This window comes from Zalophus californianus, chromosome 11 (assembly GCF_009762305.2).
Source record: "Zalophus californianus isolate mZalCal1 chromosome 11, mZalCal1.pri.v2, whole genome shotgun sequence".
Classification (NCBI taxonomy): Eukaryota; Metazoa; Chordata; class Mammalia; order Carnivora; family Otariidae; genus Zalophus; species Zalophus californianus.
The window spans coordinates 80,478,750-80,499,211 of record NC_045605.1 but is presented as its reverse complement, the minus strand read 5'-3'; the positions used below and the strand labels follow the sequence as shown (position 1 = coordinate 80,499,211).

General features: G+C 39.2%; 1 protein-coding gene across 2 annotated transcripts in view; it reads left to right on the top strand.

Annotated features, from left to right (window-relative positions):
* Positions 1–20,462, top strand: part of LGR4 (leucine rich repeat containing G protein-coupled receptor 4) — a 106,125-nt gene that overhangs the window by 42,701 nt on the left and 42,962 nt on the right. The window contains exon 2 of one of the 2 annotated variants that reach the window (XM_027578421.2): positions 18,126–18,197. The exons of the other annotated variant lie outside the window; for it this stretch is intronic. Coding sequence (XP_027434222.1) covers positions 18,126–18,197 — 72 coding nt within the window. The remainder of the gene's footprint in view (positions 1–18,125; positions 18,198–20,462) is intronic. 2 annotated transcript variants of the gene reach the window in all.

The following is a 20,462-nucleotide window of genomic DNA, read 5'->3' as shown; positions in this document are numbered from 1 at the left end:
TAAATTAGAACAAGAAAAGATCACTCACAGACAGGAATTACTGAAGCTACGCACCGAAGGTATACATTTGTGGAAGGGGGTGGGTTACAGTTTGAGCTTGGAGAATCTTAGTACCCCACAGGAAGGGGGAGAGATTCCATCTTGTCCATAAGACAAAAAAGGACACGTTGTGCAGGAGAAACACAGCTGTTCTTGGAACTGAGGTCAGAGAGAACTTTCCCCCAGGGCTCTGGTAAAGGGAATACTGTGTAGCTTCACAAATCATAACCCCACCACATTCTTACAGTGTCCCTGGCAGTTTCATGGGGCTGCTGCTTCTACCGTCAGTGTTGGAGGCCAGTAGCAGAGTGCCCTCATGCAATTTCTTTTTTTTTTTTTTTTAAGATTTATTTATTTGAGAGAGAGTACATGAGAGGGGGGAGGGTCAGAGGGAGAAGCAGGCTGCTCGCTGAGCAGGGACCCCGATGCGGGACTCAATCCAGGGACTCCAGGATCATGACCTGAGCTGAAAGCAGACACTTAACCGACTGAACCACCCAGGCCCCTCACCCTCATGCAATGTCAACAAACGTAGTTGTAGAGGCATAGAGAATGTAAAAATTGTGCCCACCCACCAGAATTTTTTTTTTTTTTTTGCAAATCAGCCTTCTTCGTGTTCCTTTTAAAAATCTTCCAGAGCCTCTTGTTTCTGTCCTCAAACACTTTGTTACACGGACAACCCGTGTCCTCAGTAATCTGAGCCTCTGCAGTTATTCTAGCTTTGCACCTCACCTGAACTCCACGTTCCAGCCAGGCCAGCCTGCTTGCAGTTTCCTGACTGGTTCCGTCCTCTAGAATCCACCTGCATGCAGGCTGTTCCTTTAGCTTTGGACACCCTTCTCTTTACCTTTTTTTTAAGATCAGAGGGAACAGTTTACTCATCCTGCCAGTAAAGATTTGTTGAACAACAACAGCCAAAGGTATAAATTCTTTAAGTACAACTGACATATCACCGTCAGTGTATCACCTCTTATAAAGGTGTCCAGAATTGCACGTTAGCAATTTTGCCTCATTTTAAACTTCAAGGACCAGTATTCTTAGTAGGTATGAAGAGACTTTTCAAGCGTTTACTTGGTTGAGTACAGGTAGTGTTGGTTTATCTGTTTCCATGTTTTGGTTGTAACATTTGTTCATTAGTTGAACTATAGTGAGGGGCTCTGCGAACGGCTTACCCATTAACCTCACAATCTAAGCACCACTTAATACATTGCTCCTGGGGAAGTTGTTTTCCCAAGTTCCAAAGCATATTGCAAAAAACATTATTACCACATGCTCCATTTGAGGATAGTAGAAAGATCCCTGGACTTGGATTTATCCTTTTTTTTTTTTTTTAAGATTTACTTATTTATTTTTATTTTTATTTATTTTTTATTGATTTATTTGACAGAGAGAGAGAGAGACAGTGAGAGAGGGAACACAAACGGGGAGTGGGAGAGGGAGAAGTAGGCTCCCCGCTGAGCAAGGAGCCCAATGCAGGACTCAGATCCCAGGACCCTGGGATCATGACCTGAGCTGACGGCAGACGCTTAACCCACTGAGCCACCCAGGCGCCCTTTACTTATTTATTTTAGAGAGAGAGAAGAGAGTGTGAGCTCGTGAGCAGGGTGATGGGCGGAGGGGGAGGGAAAGAGAGAATCCCAATCAGACCCCCCCCTGCCCCCGCTGAGTGTGGAGCCCAATGTGGGCTCGATCCCAGGATCCTGAGATCATGACCTGAGCTGATATCAATAGCCGGATGCTCAACTGACTGAGCCACCCAGACGCCCTTGGGATTTATCTTTTTGATTCTGACCTTGGTTTTTTAATTAATTAATTAATTATTTAACTTCCGTGGGCCCCAGTTGTCTCATTATTAAAATGAAATGGTGAGATTAGATGATGATCAGCTGATGATAACAGTAAAATAATAATTGTAGAGTTTGATTGAGTTTTGGCTGTGGGCTAGGTGCTGGGCTGCGTACCAGCTGGAAGTCACATCATCTAACCCTCACAGTGATGTTCTGCAGTCAGAAGTCTTATCCCCATTTTGAATGAGGAAACCGAGGCACATAGAGACTAAGGGACTTGTCCAGGGTTACATAGCTGATGAGTGAGCAGAGCTGTATTCAAACCCAAGGCATTTGGTTTGGCTTCTGGGGGAAGCATTTAACAACTATGCTTTCTAGTTTAGTGGTTCTATGAGATGCTATTTTTAGGACAAAGCCTGTATTTTAAAATTTTGAGGAAGAAAAATTAGTTTTACTGAAGTCCAAATTTACATCATTCCTCCCAAGCTATTTTTAAGTCCAGGAACTTGTATTTAAATGAACACTTTGCTCTCTTTCTTGCTTTTCCCAAAATGTGTTTGTGTGTAGAGTTTTTATTTGGTTATAGCAATAGACTTTGGGAGGAAATTTGTCATTAACACTCTTTGCTATCCATAAGAAATATTGTGTTCCTCACTGTTCCATAATCAGGTCAATTATAAAAATTTGTAAAAAAGAGGATAGTTCCTGTGCCCTATTTTTTCTTTCCTCCCACAACCAGGCCGTTGACTTCCTTTAGATAACTGGAAAATTAAACCTTTTTTTAAATTTATTTCTTTGGAAATGCTAAGTATGTATTTGCTACCATGACCGTTAAAGCATTTAACAGTGTCTGGCATGCCATTCACTCAAGTGTGGCCACACAGTATGCCACAGGCTTGGGACACAGTAGTGAGCAAAACACACACCCCACCCTAATGGAGTTTATGGCCCAGCTGGAGGAACGGGAAATTGATCAAAGCGATATTTACCAACTCTACAGATCATATTATTATTATCCATATAGTATTATACAGATGGAATTAGCCTTTTATTCAGACCTTCCCCAAGGCAATCCAAACCAAGATTTCCACTTCTTCCCATCACAACTCATTCAACATCATTCAGTCAAACCTACTGCTGTCATTTATCATTCCAATGACTGTACCTCTGAGAGGGAAAAGGAGCACCATTAATAATTATGCCGAGACAATAGGTGTAAACTGGGGTTGTCTCAGGCAGACTGGGGTTTAGTGGCATCCTGTTTATTGGTATCTGAATTGACCTTCCAATCATACAGTCTTTAATTATAGGCTAAGCTCTTTTTGGAGTGTGTGTGTGTGTGTGTGTGTGTGTGTGTGTGTGTGTGTGTGTGTGAGAGTTAGGAGTGTGTATCTGGTTTCACTGGGTGTTAAGGTATTAAGTATTCTCTTTCTTTTAGAAGTTTCTTTTCTTTTTTTTTTTTTTGAAAGATTTTATTTATTTGACAGAGAGAGAGCAAGCACGAGAGATTATGAGCAGGGGGAGCATCAGAGCGAGAGGGAGAAGTAGGCTCCCCTCTGAGCATGGAGCCCGACACAACATGGGGCTTGATCCCAGGACCCTGGGACCATGACCTGAGCCGAGGGCAGACACTTAATGACTGAGCCACCCAGGCATCTCAGGAGTTTGTTTTCTAAGATATTATTTCTTCTCTGCTTACCATTTAATAACAAAACTCCAACAAACATTGTCAACTCCAGAACTGAGAGATTTTCTTAGATAACCTAAAGCAATAACTCGGAACATACTTTGGAGTTCCTAGAGTGCATCTGTGTCGCTCTTTTTTTAATAACCAAATTTCAGGGTAGCCCATTGTTTTCTGTCCAAGGTAAGAAATAAAGGACCATATGATCCATGTTGATTGCAGAAATTAAAAGGAATTAGTATTGTTTCCAGGACTTCTTAGAACTTGAAGACTTGCTACAAATGGAGCTGTCCAGGAGTATTACAAAACCAAATTGGAGAATTTTTGCTCAAAGATTCAGGACTATCTCAGATTTGATTGCATAGCTTCAAGTCATTACCAAGGGAATATCTTGAGTGACTTTTTATAAACCATCATTATCAATGTCTGTTGTCTTATAATCAACAGAAATGATTGAGTCATCTTAGTTACAATTATGAGTCATTCCTTTAAGGATAGAATATGTTTTATAAGCCTTTTTAAAAATGTCTATCAGAGGGGAGAAGGGAGAATGTGTGGTATGTGTGTTTGGGAGGGGTACCACATGCCTCATAACCTGAAGGCAAGCAATTGGTCCACAAAGCCTGCATTAAAATGTTGGTGAAATCTCACCCTGTCTCTGAGTTTAGGCCTAGACCTTATCATTTAGAATTTTCTTCTTGTCTCCCTATAATGAGGTCAGTGCCTCAATGTCTTAGAAATTGAAGCTTTTCTTGCTTAAGATGATTATTGGATGTACAGTGATTTATCATGTTCTTCTAGGAACCCCCATAGAGAGAAGAATGGATGGACACAGAACTTCAAGAAAGAGCTGGACAATATAAGAATGTGCAAATGAGAGCTGAAGAATATAATATAAGAGGCGAAAAATACCCTAGAGGGAATAAACAGCTGGTTAGGTTATACAGAAGCTGGGATTAATGATCTGGAAGACAGGGTAGTAGAAATCACCCAAACTATACTTCAAAAAGAAAAAAGAATTTTAAAAAATGAGGATAGTTTAAGAGACTTCTGGGACAACATGAAGCATACTAACATTCATATCATAGGCGCCCAGAAGGAGAAGAAAGAGAGAGAAAGGGGCAGAAAACTTATTTGGAGAAGTAGTAGCTCTGGAAACTTCCTTAATTGGGGGGAAGGAAACAGACATTCGGGTCCAGGAAGTGCAGAGAGTCCCAAACAAGATGAACTCAAAGAGATACACACCAGAATACATTATAATTAAAATGTGAAAAAACTAAAGAGTCTTAAAGGCATCAAGAGAAAGCAGTTATGTATAAGGGAACCTAACCCCATAGACTATCAGCCAGTTTTTCAGCAGAAACTGCAGTCCAAAAGGGAGTGGCATGATGTATTCAAAGTGCTGAAAGGAAATAACTTACAGCCAAGAATACTCTACCCAGCAAGGCTATCATTCAGAATAGAAGGAGAGAGAAAGAGTTTCCCAGACAAGCAAAAGCTAAAGGAGTTCATCACTACTAACCCAGCTTTACAAGAAATATCAAAAGAGATTTCTTTAAGTGGAAAAGAAAAGGCCATATATAGAAATAAGAAAATGTATGAAAGAAAATAATCTCATTAGTAAAGCAAATATATAGCAAAGGTAGTGGATCAGCCACTTATAAAGTTAGTATGAAGTTTGAATGACAAAAATAGTAAAATCAACTATAATCACAATAAATTTTTAAGGGAGACACAAAATAAAAAAGGTGTGGGCGCCTGGGTGGCTCAGTCGGTTGAGCGACTGCCTTCGGCTCAGGTCATGATCCTGGAGTCCCGGGATCGAGTCCCGCATCGGGCTCCCTGCTCGGCAGGGAGTCTGCCTCTCCCTCTGACCCTCTTCCCTCTCGTGCTCTCCATCTCTCATTCTCTCTTTCTCAAATAAATAAATAAAATCTTTAAAAAAAAATAAAAATAAAAAATAAAAAAGGTGTAAAATATGCTGTCGAAAACAAAAATGTGTACGCATCCCTATCAATAATTACTTTAAATGTAAGTGGACTAGTGATGCCTGGGTGGCTCAGTCATTTGATATCCAACTCTCAATTTTGGCTGAGGTCATGATGTCAGGGTCGTGAGATCAAGCCCTGCATCAGGCTCCACGCTGAGTGTGGAACATGCCTAAGATTCTTTCTCTGCCCTTTCCTCACTCATGTGTATACTCTCTCTCTCTCTCTTTCTCTGTTTCTCTCTCTTAAAAAAAAAGTGGACTAAATGCCTTTTTACAAAAAGTTTGTTTATGTATTTATATATTTATTTATTTTTAATCTCTATACCCTATGTATGGCTCAAACTCATGACTCTGAGATCAAGAGATCAAGATCTCATGCTCTTCCAACTGAGGCAGCCAGGTGCCCTTTATTTTTAGTTTATTTATTTATTGTAAATGGACTAAATGCTTTTTTTTTTTTTAAAGATTTTTATTTATTTATTGAGAGAGAGAGAGAGAATGGTAGAGAGAGAGCATGAGATGGAGGAAGGTCAGAGGGAGAAGCAGACTCCCTGCTGAGCAGGGAGCCTGATGCGGGACTCGATCCTGGGACCCCAGGATCATGACCTGAGCCGAAGGCAGTCGCTTAACCAACTGAGCCACCCAGGCACCCTGGACTAAATGCTTTAATCAAAAGACATAAGGTGGCTGAATGGATAAAAAACAAGACCCATGTATATGCTGCCTTCCAGAGACTCACCCAAAGTCTAAAGACACATACAGACTGAAAGTGAAGGGATGGAAAAAGATATTTCATGTAATTGGAAACAAAAGTAAAGCTGGGATACTAATACTTTTATGAGACAAAATAGACTTTGAAACAAAGGCAATAGCAAGAGACAACAAAGGGCATTACATAATGAGAAAAGGGTTAATTCAACAAGAATATATAACACTTGTTAATATGGACGCAATATATACATAAAGCAATATTAATGGATACAGAGGGAGAAATTAACAGTAGTAAAATAACAATAACTGGGGCTTTAACACTGCACTTACATCAATGGATAGATCATCCAGACAAAATTAATAAGGAAACGTTGGCCTTACCACAGATGGACTTAATAGATATATACAGAACATTCCATTCAAAAACAAAATACACATTCTTCTTACGTGTACGTGAAATGTTTTCCAGGATAGATCACATTTTAGGCCACAACAGAATGAAACTAAAAATAGATTCTAAGAAGAAAATGAAAAGACACAAACGTGTAGAGACTAAACAACATGCTGTTGAACAACCAGTGGGTCAATAAAGGGATCAAAGAAGAAATTAAAAAAAAAAAAAATACCTTGGGCGCCTGGGTGGCTCAGATGGTTAAGCGTCTGCCTTCGGCTCAGGTCATGATCCCAGGGTCCTGGGATCGAGTCCCACATCGGGCTCTCTGCTCCTTGGGAGCCTGCTTCTCCCTCTGCCTCTCTCTCTCTGTCTCTCATGAATAAATAAATAAAAATCTTAAAAAAAAATACCTTGAGACCAATGAAAATGAAAACACAGTGGTCCAAAATCTATGGGGTGCAGCAAGGCAATTCCAAAAGGGAAGTTTATAGATGAAGGAAGACTTTCAAGGTTACTAAATGCATTGACCCAACCTTGTGCTGAGAAAGCAGCTGTAGTTGGGACTCCATCCAAGGGGGGGAAGAATAAGAAATATTTGGCTTTAATAGCCAAACCCTTGAATTTGTGGTTCTGACTATATTTCACAGATGATGTATATGAACTTGAGACTTTGCAGTCAGTAAGACAGAAACACAGCCAAGAATACTCTACCAAAATTCCTGAACCAAAATTCCCTGAAACAATACTGTTACTACATTTGGTGTTTTCTGATTTTTTCTATTTTATTCTATTCTTTCCTATTTAAATTAAAAAAAATTGGCTATGACCCATTAAAATGATTTCATAACCCATTAATTGGTTGTGAGTTGAAGTTTAAAAAAATGCGCGTCTAAACAGAAGTTTTCGTGGGTGTGCGTGTTTGAAGGCAGGACCATGAAGTAATGTTTTCCTATCAGTTGTGTTAATAAGTGTAGCCATAATAAAACATAAACCATTTAGTTAATTAGAATATTTACCATAATAAATGCTGTTGGATTGATTTCTTTATGAATAGTGTATTTTGTCTGCGAGGATGAAGTAATTGAGTGTTTCCAGTCTGCCCAGCTGACAATCCTTACAATACTTCTTGTTGATGTTAAATGGACTATTGAAATACCATTCTGTCTGTGTGTCTTGGCTGGTAATGAGCACTGTTTTGTCCTTGTTAGGGTTACCAGAACAGCTGTTGACACCCAAAGAATGCCTGAGAACACCCGTTAAGTAGCAAGAAAACAAGGAATATTAGAGTTTAACCCATGTCTGTTCCATGTGATGCCAGATGCTAGGATACTTGATCAAACTATAGAAAGAAAAGTAATGTTCTTTTTCTCTTTGGCATTCATTTTTTTCTTTGCCATTTAGTAAACATTACTCCAGATTTCCAGCATTTTATATTTTTCTCGTTAGAGCACATCCCACACTTGACAACTAGACTCTGTTTAAAAAGACAAAAACAAAAAAACTCCAGAAACAAGTGGAACTTGTTTCAATATTGGAAAATATTGAATTAGCCTGACTACTTTTATTTTTTAAAGGTACCCCTTTAAGGATGTATAATTTCAACCACACCTGCCTTTCGTTGTGGTATGGTATTTTCACACCAGTGTTTTGTTCTATCCCTTTACTAACTTGTTGGGTTAGCATCTCCTTGAAGAACACACCCTTAAATGTCTCCTAGGCTGTATTGCTTCATTGAGAGCATAAACAATTACAGCATAAAATATTACCTTTGGAAATGAAGTCATGCGTCTTTCTTAATTGCTGAACCCTTGTAATTCTGAAGGGGGTATGTTTTAAAAGTCTGTGCTCATTCACACACTTGCTAACACAAGCAAATGTGTCTGCACATATAGGAAAAACATGAATCTAAGAGTTGCTTATTTTCTACTAATTATGCATGGAATGTGCAGAATCAGGAATGCCAAAATAGGAGTCATAATGATAGATTTGGAAAGGACCTGAGAAGTAGCAAGTACACAATATTTTGCAGTCAGGGAAGCTGCCTTCCAGAAGGTCTGAATTTCTTCCTTCCCTCCTTTCCTCCATTGTAATATATAGTTGCCAGAGTGATCTTTCTGCAGTAAACTTGCCATGCTTAACCTTCCTCAGGCAGCTCTGATTTCTTTAAAAAAAATTTTTTTTTTAAAGATTTTATTTACTTATTTGTCAGAGAAAGAGAGAGCACAAGCAGGGGGAGTAGCAGGCAGAAGGAGAAGCAGGCTCCCTGCTGAGCAAGGAGCCCAATGCAGGACTCAGATCCCAGGACCCTGGGATCATGACCTGAGCTGAAGGCAGATGCTTAACCTACTGAGTCACCCAGGCGCCCCTGCAGCTCCGATTTCTAGAGGTCAAATTAACAAGGCTTTTGGGGATGTACATTCTGCTAATCTTGGTAGCTCTCTCATCACCTATAGCCATGCTAGTTTGTAATGTTCAAGTTCCTGGATAGTTTTCTCTCTTTCACCACTCTGGTTTTATCTCATTTGAAGGTGCTTTCGCAGGTGATAGTCCCTGTGCCTGGAGGCAACCCCCACCCAAACAAACAAGTTACCTTGTTCAAAATCTTTCAATTTTTTTTTCCCCATGAATCCAGTGGGGACTACATTTTACATCATGAACCAATATATATGCAAAAATCTAAACGATTGCTGTGAAACAATACTGGTTCTTTTTTTTTTTTAAGATTTTGTGTATTTATTTATTTATTTATATGTCAGAGAGAGAGAGAGGGAACACAATCAGGGGAAGCGGCAGGCAGAGGGAGAAGCAGGCTCCCCGCTGAGCAAGGAGCCCATTGCGGGACTAGAACACAGGACCCTGGGATCATGCCCTGAACTGAAGGCAGATGCTTAACCTACTGAGCCACCCGGGTGCCCTGTTGGTTCTTTTTCTATGTGATGTACTTAACTTTGATATTAGCTCTTTATTATATATATTTCTAAAAATGCCATGTTCTACTTGCTAAATAGATTTCATCTCCCTCTCTGTGCTACCAGCTTGGTTTGGGAAGGTTGGAAGTGCTTGGGGAATGTCTTTAGTTGCACTAATTAGTGTGCTGGTGGGAACAGGGATGCCAAGTGCCCTATAGTGAGCAAGGTTGTCTGGAATAATGAATTATCCTGCTCAACATGCCAATTGTGTCTCTGCTGAGAAACAGTGCCAACCTAATGAGTGAGTGCACAGATTGAAATAGCAGCCCTCTCTAAAGTAATATCTGTCCTTTACACCTTGGCACAACAGCCTGGCCTTTGGAAGTCTTTCTCCAGTTCCAAGTTTGGTTGATCATCTTCCCTTGCTGTGCCACTCATATCACAATGTTTACTTGTCGTTTATTATCGCCTTTCCACTGTCTCAGAATGCTCTTCAGGTAAACACTGTCTTACTTGTCTTTATATACCCAGTGCCCAGCACACAGGCACAAACCTAGTAAGTGCTTAGTAAAGAGAGAATGAAGAGGCTTGGCCCAATGTCCTGCTGTAAGTGGATAGCTGTGTGTGACATCATTTGGTGTTTGGTAAAGCTGGGAAAGAGAACCTCTAGCCATAGGATTAATTATTTTTCCTGTGGGAGAAACGTGAGGAGGTAATATATATGCTCTTATTTAGAAAAGGCTGGTGTTGAGGTTTAATTTACATACAGTAAAACTCTCACTTTTTAATATACAGTTCTAAGAGTTTGGATACCTATAATCATATAACCATCATCAAAATCAAGATACAGAGCATTTCCTTCACATGAAAAAGTTCTCCTGTGCCCTTGTGTAGCCACCTTTTCTCCCACTCCATCCCCCCGGCTGTTGGCCACCAGGGGTCAGTTTTCTGTCTCTAAAAGTTTGTCATTTCCAGTATGCCATATAAATGGAATATGGTGGGTAGCCTTTTGAGTCAGGCTTTGACTTAGCATAAAGTATTTGAGATTCATCCGTGCTACTGCTTGTATCAGTAGTCTTTTTGTTGCTGGATATTATTCCATTGTATAGATACACCAAAGATTCTTTATCCCTTCATCAACTGAAGGGTATTTGGGTTATTTCCAGTTTTTGAAAGTTATTTATACCTTGCATTGCTGAGTCGTATGGTCATAAGCACATATTTAATTTTATAAGAAACTGCCAAACTGCTTTCCAAAGTGGTGGAACCATTTTGCATTCCCACCAGCAGTGTATGAGAGTTCCTGCTGGTCCATATCCTCATCAGGACTTGGCATTTTCAGCCTTTTTTTTTTTTTTCTGGTCACATTTTAGCCATTCTTATAGTTGTATGATGTGGTATCTTATGATTTATTTTGCATTTCCCCACTGGCTAATGTTGAACATCTTTTTATGTGCTTTCTGCCATTTGTATAATCTTTAGTGAAGCGTCTGCTCAAATCTTTTTGCCCACTTAAAAATCAGGTTTATTTTCTTATTGAGTTTTGAGAGTTCTTTCTATATTATAGATACTATTCCTTTTTCTTACATGTTTTGCAAATATTTTCTTCCAGTCTGTTTCATGTCTTTTCATTTTCTTAGCAATGGCAATATAGTCATTAATAGAAAAATTCTAAAAGGGCCTGAAGTAGAGGTTTTAACCCACTAGAGTAGATGATCGTAAAATGAATTAAACATTCTTCTCTATATTTCCTATAGCAAAAAAAGTTTTCATTTTTTAAGATTTGAAGTTGGCATTTTCTCTAGACTTTCTGTATTCTTAGGAAGATTATATACTAGGATATTCAAGTACTTTAAATAGATAATGACTTTACAAGGTGATAACTTTTCACTGCAGTAATTAAAATTTATTTTTAAGTATCATTATGGTGGGTTGTAGCAGATACCTTCTTAAGGACTGCAAGCCTGCAGGGAAGCAAGTTTTGGATTCTTTCCTCTGGAAAGCACTGCATCTTTGTGTTTGAAACACCAAGGAACGCTCCAGATAATATGGAGCCAGTTTCTCCTGCTGCCTAAAACTGCAGTAGAAAGGTTGCACATGGTATTAGAGGGGTGTCTGTTGAGACATCTAGTTGGACTCTAGGAGTGCTAAAACATGTAAGGTCAGGAAAATATCTCGGGAGCAAAATCTGAGTGAAATGGCATATAAACTGTTTTGGCTTCATTTCTGCAGTATAAAGAGCAGCATCTTCACAAAGACATGGCTGCTCTGGTTGCTTTCAAAATGCAATAATGCATATTTTAAAAGTTAAACTTGATTGGATGTTGCAAAAATATATAGTGATAGTAAGTGGAAAATAGAGTGGAGTGATAGATTTTACTTAAAAAAGGAAATAACTGTGGGCACATCTTCTGACACAGGAGCCTCACCATCCTAGCAAGCTGCCTTGCACATATGTCACGAGTGTTAAATGGGTGACACAATATCTCCTTTTACAGAAAAGTCCCTAATTCGCTTCTTTTCCCTTTAGCATAGTGGCTTTCACTAACAAGGACTTTGTCACCCCATGCTGTATGGCTTGCCACAAAGAGCATCAGGATATATTAGATGGTAATATTTGTACTTTTAGTCAAATATATTTTCAGAGATGTTTTTATTTCCTCTTGAAAATGAATAATCTTAGGGGCCAATAGATAAACATGTTCAGAACTATATGATTTCACATTTGTAAAAATATACACTGTACATGGAAAAAAAAAATCTGTAATGACACCCATGAAATAGGACAGTGGTTATTTCTAGGAATTGATATTGTGTATGGTTTTCTTTGTATTTCAGGGTGGGTTTTTTTTTTAATCGTTTTTTTAAAGATTTTATTCATTTATTTGAGAGAGAGAGAGAGAGCACAAGCAGGGGGAGCGGCAGGCAGAGGGAGAGAGAGAAGCACGCTCCCCGCTGAGCAAGGAGTCCCCCGTGGGGCTTGATCCCAGGACCCTGGGATCATGACCTGAGCTGAAGGCAGACACTTAACCAACTGAGCCCCCCAGGCGCCCCTGTATTTCAGTTTTAAAAAATATACACATAGATCACTTTTGTTCTAGAAAGAAAGAGGGAGAAAAAGAGATCGCTTGCCTAAAGGTAGGGAATCCTTGTCAGAAAAGAAATGAACTCTTCATGGGCTTTGATTAGAACTCTGGTGTTCCGTGTCTCGGCACTGCTGGTGGACAAGAGAGACCCTTCCTTCAAATTTGTTCCACCAGAAGCATTTTTCAAATGTAGTTTTAGCTTTTCATTTTTGTTCATACTGTAGACATCTGTGAATGGGAGATTGACCTGAAATTTTTGGCTCATTACAAAAGACCTTAGAAAAGTCACTGGGATAGTATTCACTTTTAACATATGTTTGTTGAGTTTAAAGACACAACAATTTCCTAGAGACTACATTAGAGAACCCTGTGTTCTCTAGCACCTGTATGTCATTTAGTGACTTGAAATGGCTGGGTAGTATTTGAGATATAATCAACAGTGTGGTAGTAGCAGTACGGTTTTATCTAGTACAAATAGGAGGGCTTATTCAAATTTAGATAACATTGGGTCAATCACAGTATATTGAAAATTAAATAATTCTATGGCAGGAGGCCCAGACCCAGCGAGCGTGCAATGGCGGAGTCTATGGTGGTACATGCTTGGCCATCAGCAAACAGGTTAGGCTTGCTTCGGGAGCATTTTATGGGGATTTTAAAAAGGTACCTTGTTGAAACATGATGTTCCTCTTTACTCTGTAGATACTTTAGAAGTACTGAATTTTATGAGGGGAAAAAAGATGAGAGTTTAACCACTGGGGAGATTTTGCAGTTTCAATTAAACAATTGTACCCTTTAAATTTTAATTTTGAAACCAGTGACTGCTGGTGTTTGAGCAATCAGCTTTATTTTTCTAGTGAGGTAATGTGCTTTTTGTAATTCTGATCTCTGTGGTAAAAGTTTGGGAGTGTTGCATTGTGTTGGTATAATATGCAGACATATGTTCTGTTTTGGTTGGTGTACTTTGAGAGAACGAAGTATGAAGAAGTCTGTTCTGGAACAAATATATGTAGAAGAAATATAGTCAAGCACCCCATTAAAGTTCTGGGTTCTGTTCCCTTCTTATCACTAAACTATGTGAAGCCCTCCTAATCTTTTGAAAATGGCTCTTGTCTTCCCTTGTCCTTCCAAAAATTTCCTATAAGAATATAATTTCCTTCCCTTCTCTCTGCCCGTTCCTCTTCCTTCTGCCCCTATCTTTCCAGTACTTGACTCTATGAACACCTGGGCCTCAACTTTTTTCTTTTAAAATGAAGTATTTGGGGCGCCTGGGTGGCTCAGTTGGTTAAGTGTCTGCCTTCTGCCTTCAACTCAGGTCATGATCTCAGGGTCCTGGGATCGAGCCCCACGTCCTCTCTGCTCATCGGGGAGCCTGCTTCTCCCTCTCCCTCTGCTCCTCCCCCTGCTTGTGTTCTCTCTGTCAAATAAATAAATAAAATCTTTAAAAAAAATAAAATAAAATGAAGTGTTTGACTTCAAAGGGCTCTTCTAGCTTAAAGATCTTTGACATTTGGAGTTCTGGAGTTTAGAGTCTAGTTTTGTAGTTGGAATGACTCCCGATTCTAGGTCTTCTGCATCATTGAGTGTTTTTCTTGTGTAAAACTGGTTTCTTTCTGGGGAGGAAGACCACCAAAGGTGGTGTGATGCTTGGCCTGCTAGCTTTCACCACATTGGACTCAGCTTCCAGGAGCGGCAATATGGATGATAGTAAGCTAATACCTTATTACTAACTTAGCTTCTTGTGTGTAACTTGACATTTTCTGATCATCAGCAGTCTACGAGGTTTAGTTATTCCTGCCTCTTTTTTTCCCAAATGAAGAAGATAGGGCTAAGAAAAGATGAACAGCTTGCCCAAGATCACACAGCTAGTAAATTCATAGGTAGATCTTGGTCTTTGTGGTGCTAAGCCTGTGTACTTCCAACTATATACCAGGCTAACTCCAAGGAAGGCCATCAGCTCTCTTGAACTTGCCCTCGGGGGGTGTTTGTGAGTTGGTGGTGTTCTGACCTTGTATGATTTCCTTGTTTTTTTTTTTTCCTTGTTTTGTTTTTTCTTTTTTAAGATTTTATTTATTTATGTGATAGGGAGAGAGAGAGAGCACAAGCGGCAGGAGCGGCAGGCAGAGGCAGAGGGAGAAGCAGGCTCCCCACTGAGCAGGGAGTCCGAAGCGGGACTCAATCCCAAGCCCCTGGGATTATGACCTGAGCCGAAAGGCAGACGCTTAACCTACTGAGCCACCCAGTCACCCGATTTTTTTTTTTCTATGTTATATTTATTTTCTTCATAGGGACCCAGGATGGCAAGTCAGTGGGTTTAATATTAGAGGTGACTGCTAAGATTGTGTTGCTCATATGAATGTCAAACCACTGATCCCAAGGTTTACCTTTTAGCTGAACATTTTCTATATAAATTTTTTTTAACTTATGCATTTTAATGATTCATATGGCTTGTGAGCCTGAGATGTTTGTAATTATGGCATAGGGCTTCCATTTGTAAATTGTTACGGTTAACTTATCATCCCCAGCATCCTTTCCAACCATAAGCTATGTTGTTGGTGTTGGTGATGTCAGGTCTGGAATCTTCTCTAAGACTTGTCTGTAGGTTGTTTATCACCATTAGCCCTCATTATTTTAAATGAGTACCCACCCACCTTATAATCTGTAACCACATGTTTCCAGAGCTTCTCTGGAGATAACATCTTGTAGGTTCCCCCTTCTTTTTTTTTTTTTTCCTTCCTATTCTCAGATGTTTTGTTTAACTAAAACTCAGAAAATGGGAGGGAAAATACCTATAAAGATAGAACCTCTCTAGGTATGTGAAATTCAGAACATTTTGGAAACAAGTGTTGTTCCAGAATCTGAAGCTTTGAAACAAAACCTCACCACGTGTTTAAAACATGTTAGTTTGTAAATATGGAGTCCTACTAATTGCATTTATAGCTCACAGCAGAACTACTTGTCATGTCTTGTTACTCTGAGGGGAAAAAATGAGAGAATTATAAAGGTGTATGGGTTTTAAAAAATTGGAATGCAGAGAATAGTGTGGTATAATTTCTAATTATGTGTCTTTTTATGGTGAGGCAAGTAATCAGTTTTTCTGTTACTGTGATATTCGCCTGAATTCAGGGAAAACTGTATGGAGTACCTCCTTTTGTAAAGTAATAAACTGTGGTTGTTCTTCTCTCCATTTATTGGAATGGCTAAAGAGCATCAACGTTGTATTTTACAGAATCACTGCTTACTCAGATTATTATTTTGCATTTCAGTGTGACTAAACGTTTTGTTGTATGCTTAAGAATGATTTTATTGGTTAAGGGCAAATGGGTTTCCAGCAGGAATGACTCAGTGGTTTTATAATGGCAAACTAATAGTCTTTAAATTTTGTGTTATGGTAGATTTTTCAGAAACATGCCTTTTCCACAAAATGAACTGCATATATTTTCATCAGGGAGGAGGGGCCCCTCCATGAAAACTGCAGGAAAAGGTGAATCATAGAAGTATACAATTTCAGGCCGGGAAGCCCCTCAACCAGTCAGTTCAGTGCTCTCATTTTACAGATGAGTAAACTGAGGCCCAGGATTATACAGTGGCTATGTGGCAGTAGCAGGAGTCGAGCCTGCTTCTTCAGACCCTGATTTTGCTGCTACTTCTCCAGTATCTTGCTTGAGTGCTTATGAAAAACAGAAGGTTTGCCTTCCCCTGCCCAAGGATATCAATCACTGACTAAAGTACCATCAGGGCCTGTGTTTAAAAATAATTCCTTGAAAAAAAAAAGGTAATCCCTGAGACGTATATTAATTTTGTTTTTCTTATAAATCATCTTTAATAGATTTTGAGTTATTTTCAATGATAAAATTTTGGAATGCATGGGAATCTCTATGGACATAGGATTCATCTCTAGAACAGTTTCATGCTCAAATTTATAATGAACTTTGGTTCCTCAAATTCTAAAGCTATTTATAGTTCCTTTTTTTAAACTGTCAAGCAAAAGTGCTCTCCCCAGGATTCACTGATGATTGTACCAAGGTCTCGGGGACAGTATCCCTCTCACTTTTACAAACCTTGGTAGGACCCTGGGTTTACTTTGTATCTTGACAACCACCGGACAGAAGGAATTCACACGATACCTTGGGAAGACTCAGTGTTGCAGTTAAAGTCATGGACTCTGGAGGTCACATTTCCTGTGACATCATCTGTTGGGTGGCCTTGGGTGAAGTTCTGTGCCTCAGGAAGCTCCAGTTTTCCCATCTGTAAGGGGAGATAGTACATGCGGTCTTAACCACGGTGTCCGTATTGTCTACACATTAGCAGCCACACTGCTTTTGCTGGTTTTATGCCTGCTTTTACTGGTATTCCTAAGCCAGGAAGGTTTCCAGACTTGCCTTGGGAAGGGCTCATGAAGAGGAGTGCACATTCCATTTCTAAATTTTAGTGAGTGGCAAAGGTAGGGAGAAGGGATTCACCTACCTTGGTACTGAAGGTGTCAGCTCTTTGAAAAGAAAATTTCACTTGACCAAATTAATAAAAATCACAGTGTTTATTGTTAGCTGATTTTGGTGTTTTGTTGTTAGCTGATTTCTCTTCTACCTTCCTATGTGATGAGGCGGTCCCAGTTGTGAATTTTCTTGGTGATTTTTAGAACCGAGAGACCTGAGGGCACAGCCACGGACAAGAAGCAGAGGACCCTGAGTGAGGCAATGGCCCAGTGCACGCTGGGACTTTTCCACTGAGGCTGTCTTAACCTGCTTTGCACGGGATCCGTGTTACACAGTGTGGAAAGAGAAAACCAGTTGAGGAGGCAGTTGCCAGGGAAGAAGGAAATGGTTAATAAATATATTTTTTTAACTGTTTGAACTAGTTAATTGTTAAGTTATATCAGCAAGTGAGTTCTCTCCTTCCTGCTGCTTCTCGAAGGAAAAGCTGGAAATGGACAGCATACCCGTCATGTATGCACATGTCTCTAGGCTGCATCTGTTCCTAGGCTAAAAATGAAATCCCCTTACAACTATTACCTGGAGGACTTTTATAGGTTTTGCAGAAAATATGACTGGAATACAGCTACAACCTGTTTTATTGTCCCTGACAGTGACTTAAGCCACCCTTGCCTGCAAATCTTTTATCAAGCCCCAGGGTATTCATTTGTTTATTTTTATCAGGTACAGCACTTTGAATACTAGAGCCCTGGGAAATCAAACTGGCCCACTCATTGTAGTAGTTTGAGGCATTTTTCTTTCTTTCCTTCTCTTTCTTTTCTTTTTCTTTTTTTTTTCAAGAATACTTAAAGTGGGAAGTGGGTACCCAGAATCTGGGTACATTTCTATGTTTGTTTCTAAATTATGGAACATAATTTATGAAAGAAAATTTAACTTTACATTTGGAAGCCAAATTGTGGCTATCCCTCTGTCTGACTTGTTGTGCTCATTTTTCTCACTTCTTTACAGATGCCAGCACCTAATTATTTTTCTGTTGAATTAAGTTCTTTTAGTCTAATATCACCTAGTCAAAAATCTTAACTTTATGTTTTCCAGGGATATCAGTATGAACAACATTACTCAATTACCAGAAGATGCATTTAAGAACTTTCCTTTTCTAGAGGAGCTGTAAGTAATATTTTGAGAAATGTGTTTTATTTGTGTGTTTGTTTCCCCATTCTCTTTGGAAGCTCTTACAAAAGAGGTAGCCTAATGTTTCTTAGGGGGCACTCAGACAGCTTAGTTTCAATGAGTTTTGTGAGGAGAAAATGATGGTTTTTTTTTTCTTTTTTTAAAAGATTATTTGAGAGAGAGAGAGAGAGAGAGAGAGAGAGAGCAGTGGGAAGCGGCAGAGGGAGAGGGAGAAGCAGACTTCCTGCTGAGCAGGGAGCCCCATGCAGGGCTTGATCCCAAGACCCTGGGATCATGACCTGAGCTGAAGGCAGATGCTTAACCGACTGAGCCAGCCAGGTGCCCTGGAAATCACGGTTTTTGGGGGGAAACTTGATTTTTTTAAGCAGTGTAATTGCTGAAGTTATTTTTTAATGCCAGAACTAAGAATGTTACTTTCTTTAAGTGTTTTTTTTTTTTAAGATTTTATTTATTTGAGAGATAGAGAGCACGAGAGGGAAGAGGGTCAGAGGGATAAGCAGACTCCCTGCCGAGCAGGGAGCCCGATGTGGGACTCGATTCCGGGACTCCAGGATCATGACCTGAGCCGAAGGCAGTCGCTTAACCAACTGAGCCATCCAGGCGCCCTAAAAATGTTACTTTCATTGGAATTTTTTGCTACAATGACACAAGTACAGTGTTATCCTGAGATAACAAGGCTAGGGTAATTACTATTGTTGCCAAAGGAGTTGCTGTGTGGGTAACACAACCATAAAAAATAATACAAGGAATTTTAGGGTCATGATGCAGGAGACAGTAATGTTGCAAGTGAGCAGAAAACTGAGTGTAGGTCCCTTGGGACATTTGCACATGACTTTGGGGATTGGGAGAAGGCATAGAACATCATCCCAGTCTCTTAGAACACCTTTAAGAATGTTTCAGGAGAAGAAGTCCAGAAACTTCTTAGGAAGTGCAGTCCAGAAACGTCTTAGGAAGTGCAGCTCACACTTCCAGTTTAATAGTTTACCTTGTGGAGAAGTTATTTCCATCTGTTTTAACCTCCATTTCATTTTGCTTTCCACACTTTTTTGAAGTTTGTGATCAAAATAGGCACGATTACATTTTAAAGTAGTTGGAAACTATACATTATATTGAGAATCCAGGTAAAAAATAAAATAAAATCAGACTTAAATCAAGTTAAATATAGGTTTTTAAAGGCCAGGCTAATGGATTAGGTAATACATGTAGGTAAGAAGGCGACAGTTTGATACTAAGAATATGAAAGAGATATAGCCCTGAAAGAATCTAAATTCATATTACAGATTGTATCCTACAGCCCAGCTGTTGAGTATTAGATCCAAGTCAGCGAATGTCTCCTATCTTAGCTCAGCCTGTCCCCCAACATGGGAAACAGGAATCAAATCTAAGCCAGGTAGGTTATATGTGCTCTCTTGCTTCTGACAAGACCATTGAAATAGCAGTTAAGGATTTAATGAAGTTTAGGCGAAATTTTTCTTCCCACACTAAGCTGAACACAATGTTCCCACAGCAGAAATTGAACAGAGATTATTTGCCACTTCTAAGCTTGTGAACTGGGTCAAGTTACTTAACCTCCCTCTGCTCAGTTTCTTTGTCTATAAGGTACAGATAGCAACAGTCTCCCTCATAGTATTCTGGTGAAGACAGAATGAATTAATAGATATTAAATGCTTAGGACAGTGCATGAAACAGAGCAAGTGTTATGTAAATAGTAGCTAGTATTTATTTTACTATTTTAAAAGTGCGCAAGAAAAAAAAGTGGAATACTAAATGTTATCTTTGGGTAAAAAAATTAAATGTATATTTTATTTTTGCCTCTCTTGTTTTTCCTATAGTGAATATTAATTATTTTGTAATAAATGGCATTCATTTTTTTATTGAGATACAATTGACTATAACATTCTAGCCTCAGGTGTTCAACATGATTCAATATTTGTATATATTATGAAATGATCACCACAATAATTCTAGTTAACATTCATCACCATTAGTTACACATTTTTTCTTGTGATGAGAACTTTTAAGATTTACTCTCAGCAACTTTCAGATAGGCAATACAGTATTATTAAGTATAGTCACCATGCTGTATCTTACATCCCCATGACTTACTTATTTTATAACCGGAAGTTGGTTCCTTTTGACCCTCTTCACCCATTTTGCCTACCCCACCCCTAATTATTCATTTTTTAAATTTAAATTAAAAAAGAGTGAATTATGTGTTTGAAGCCCCTACCTCCTGATTCC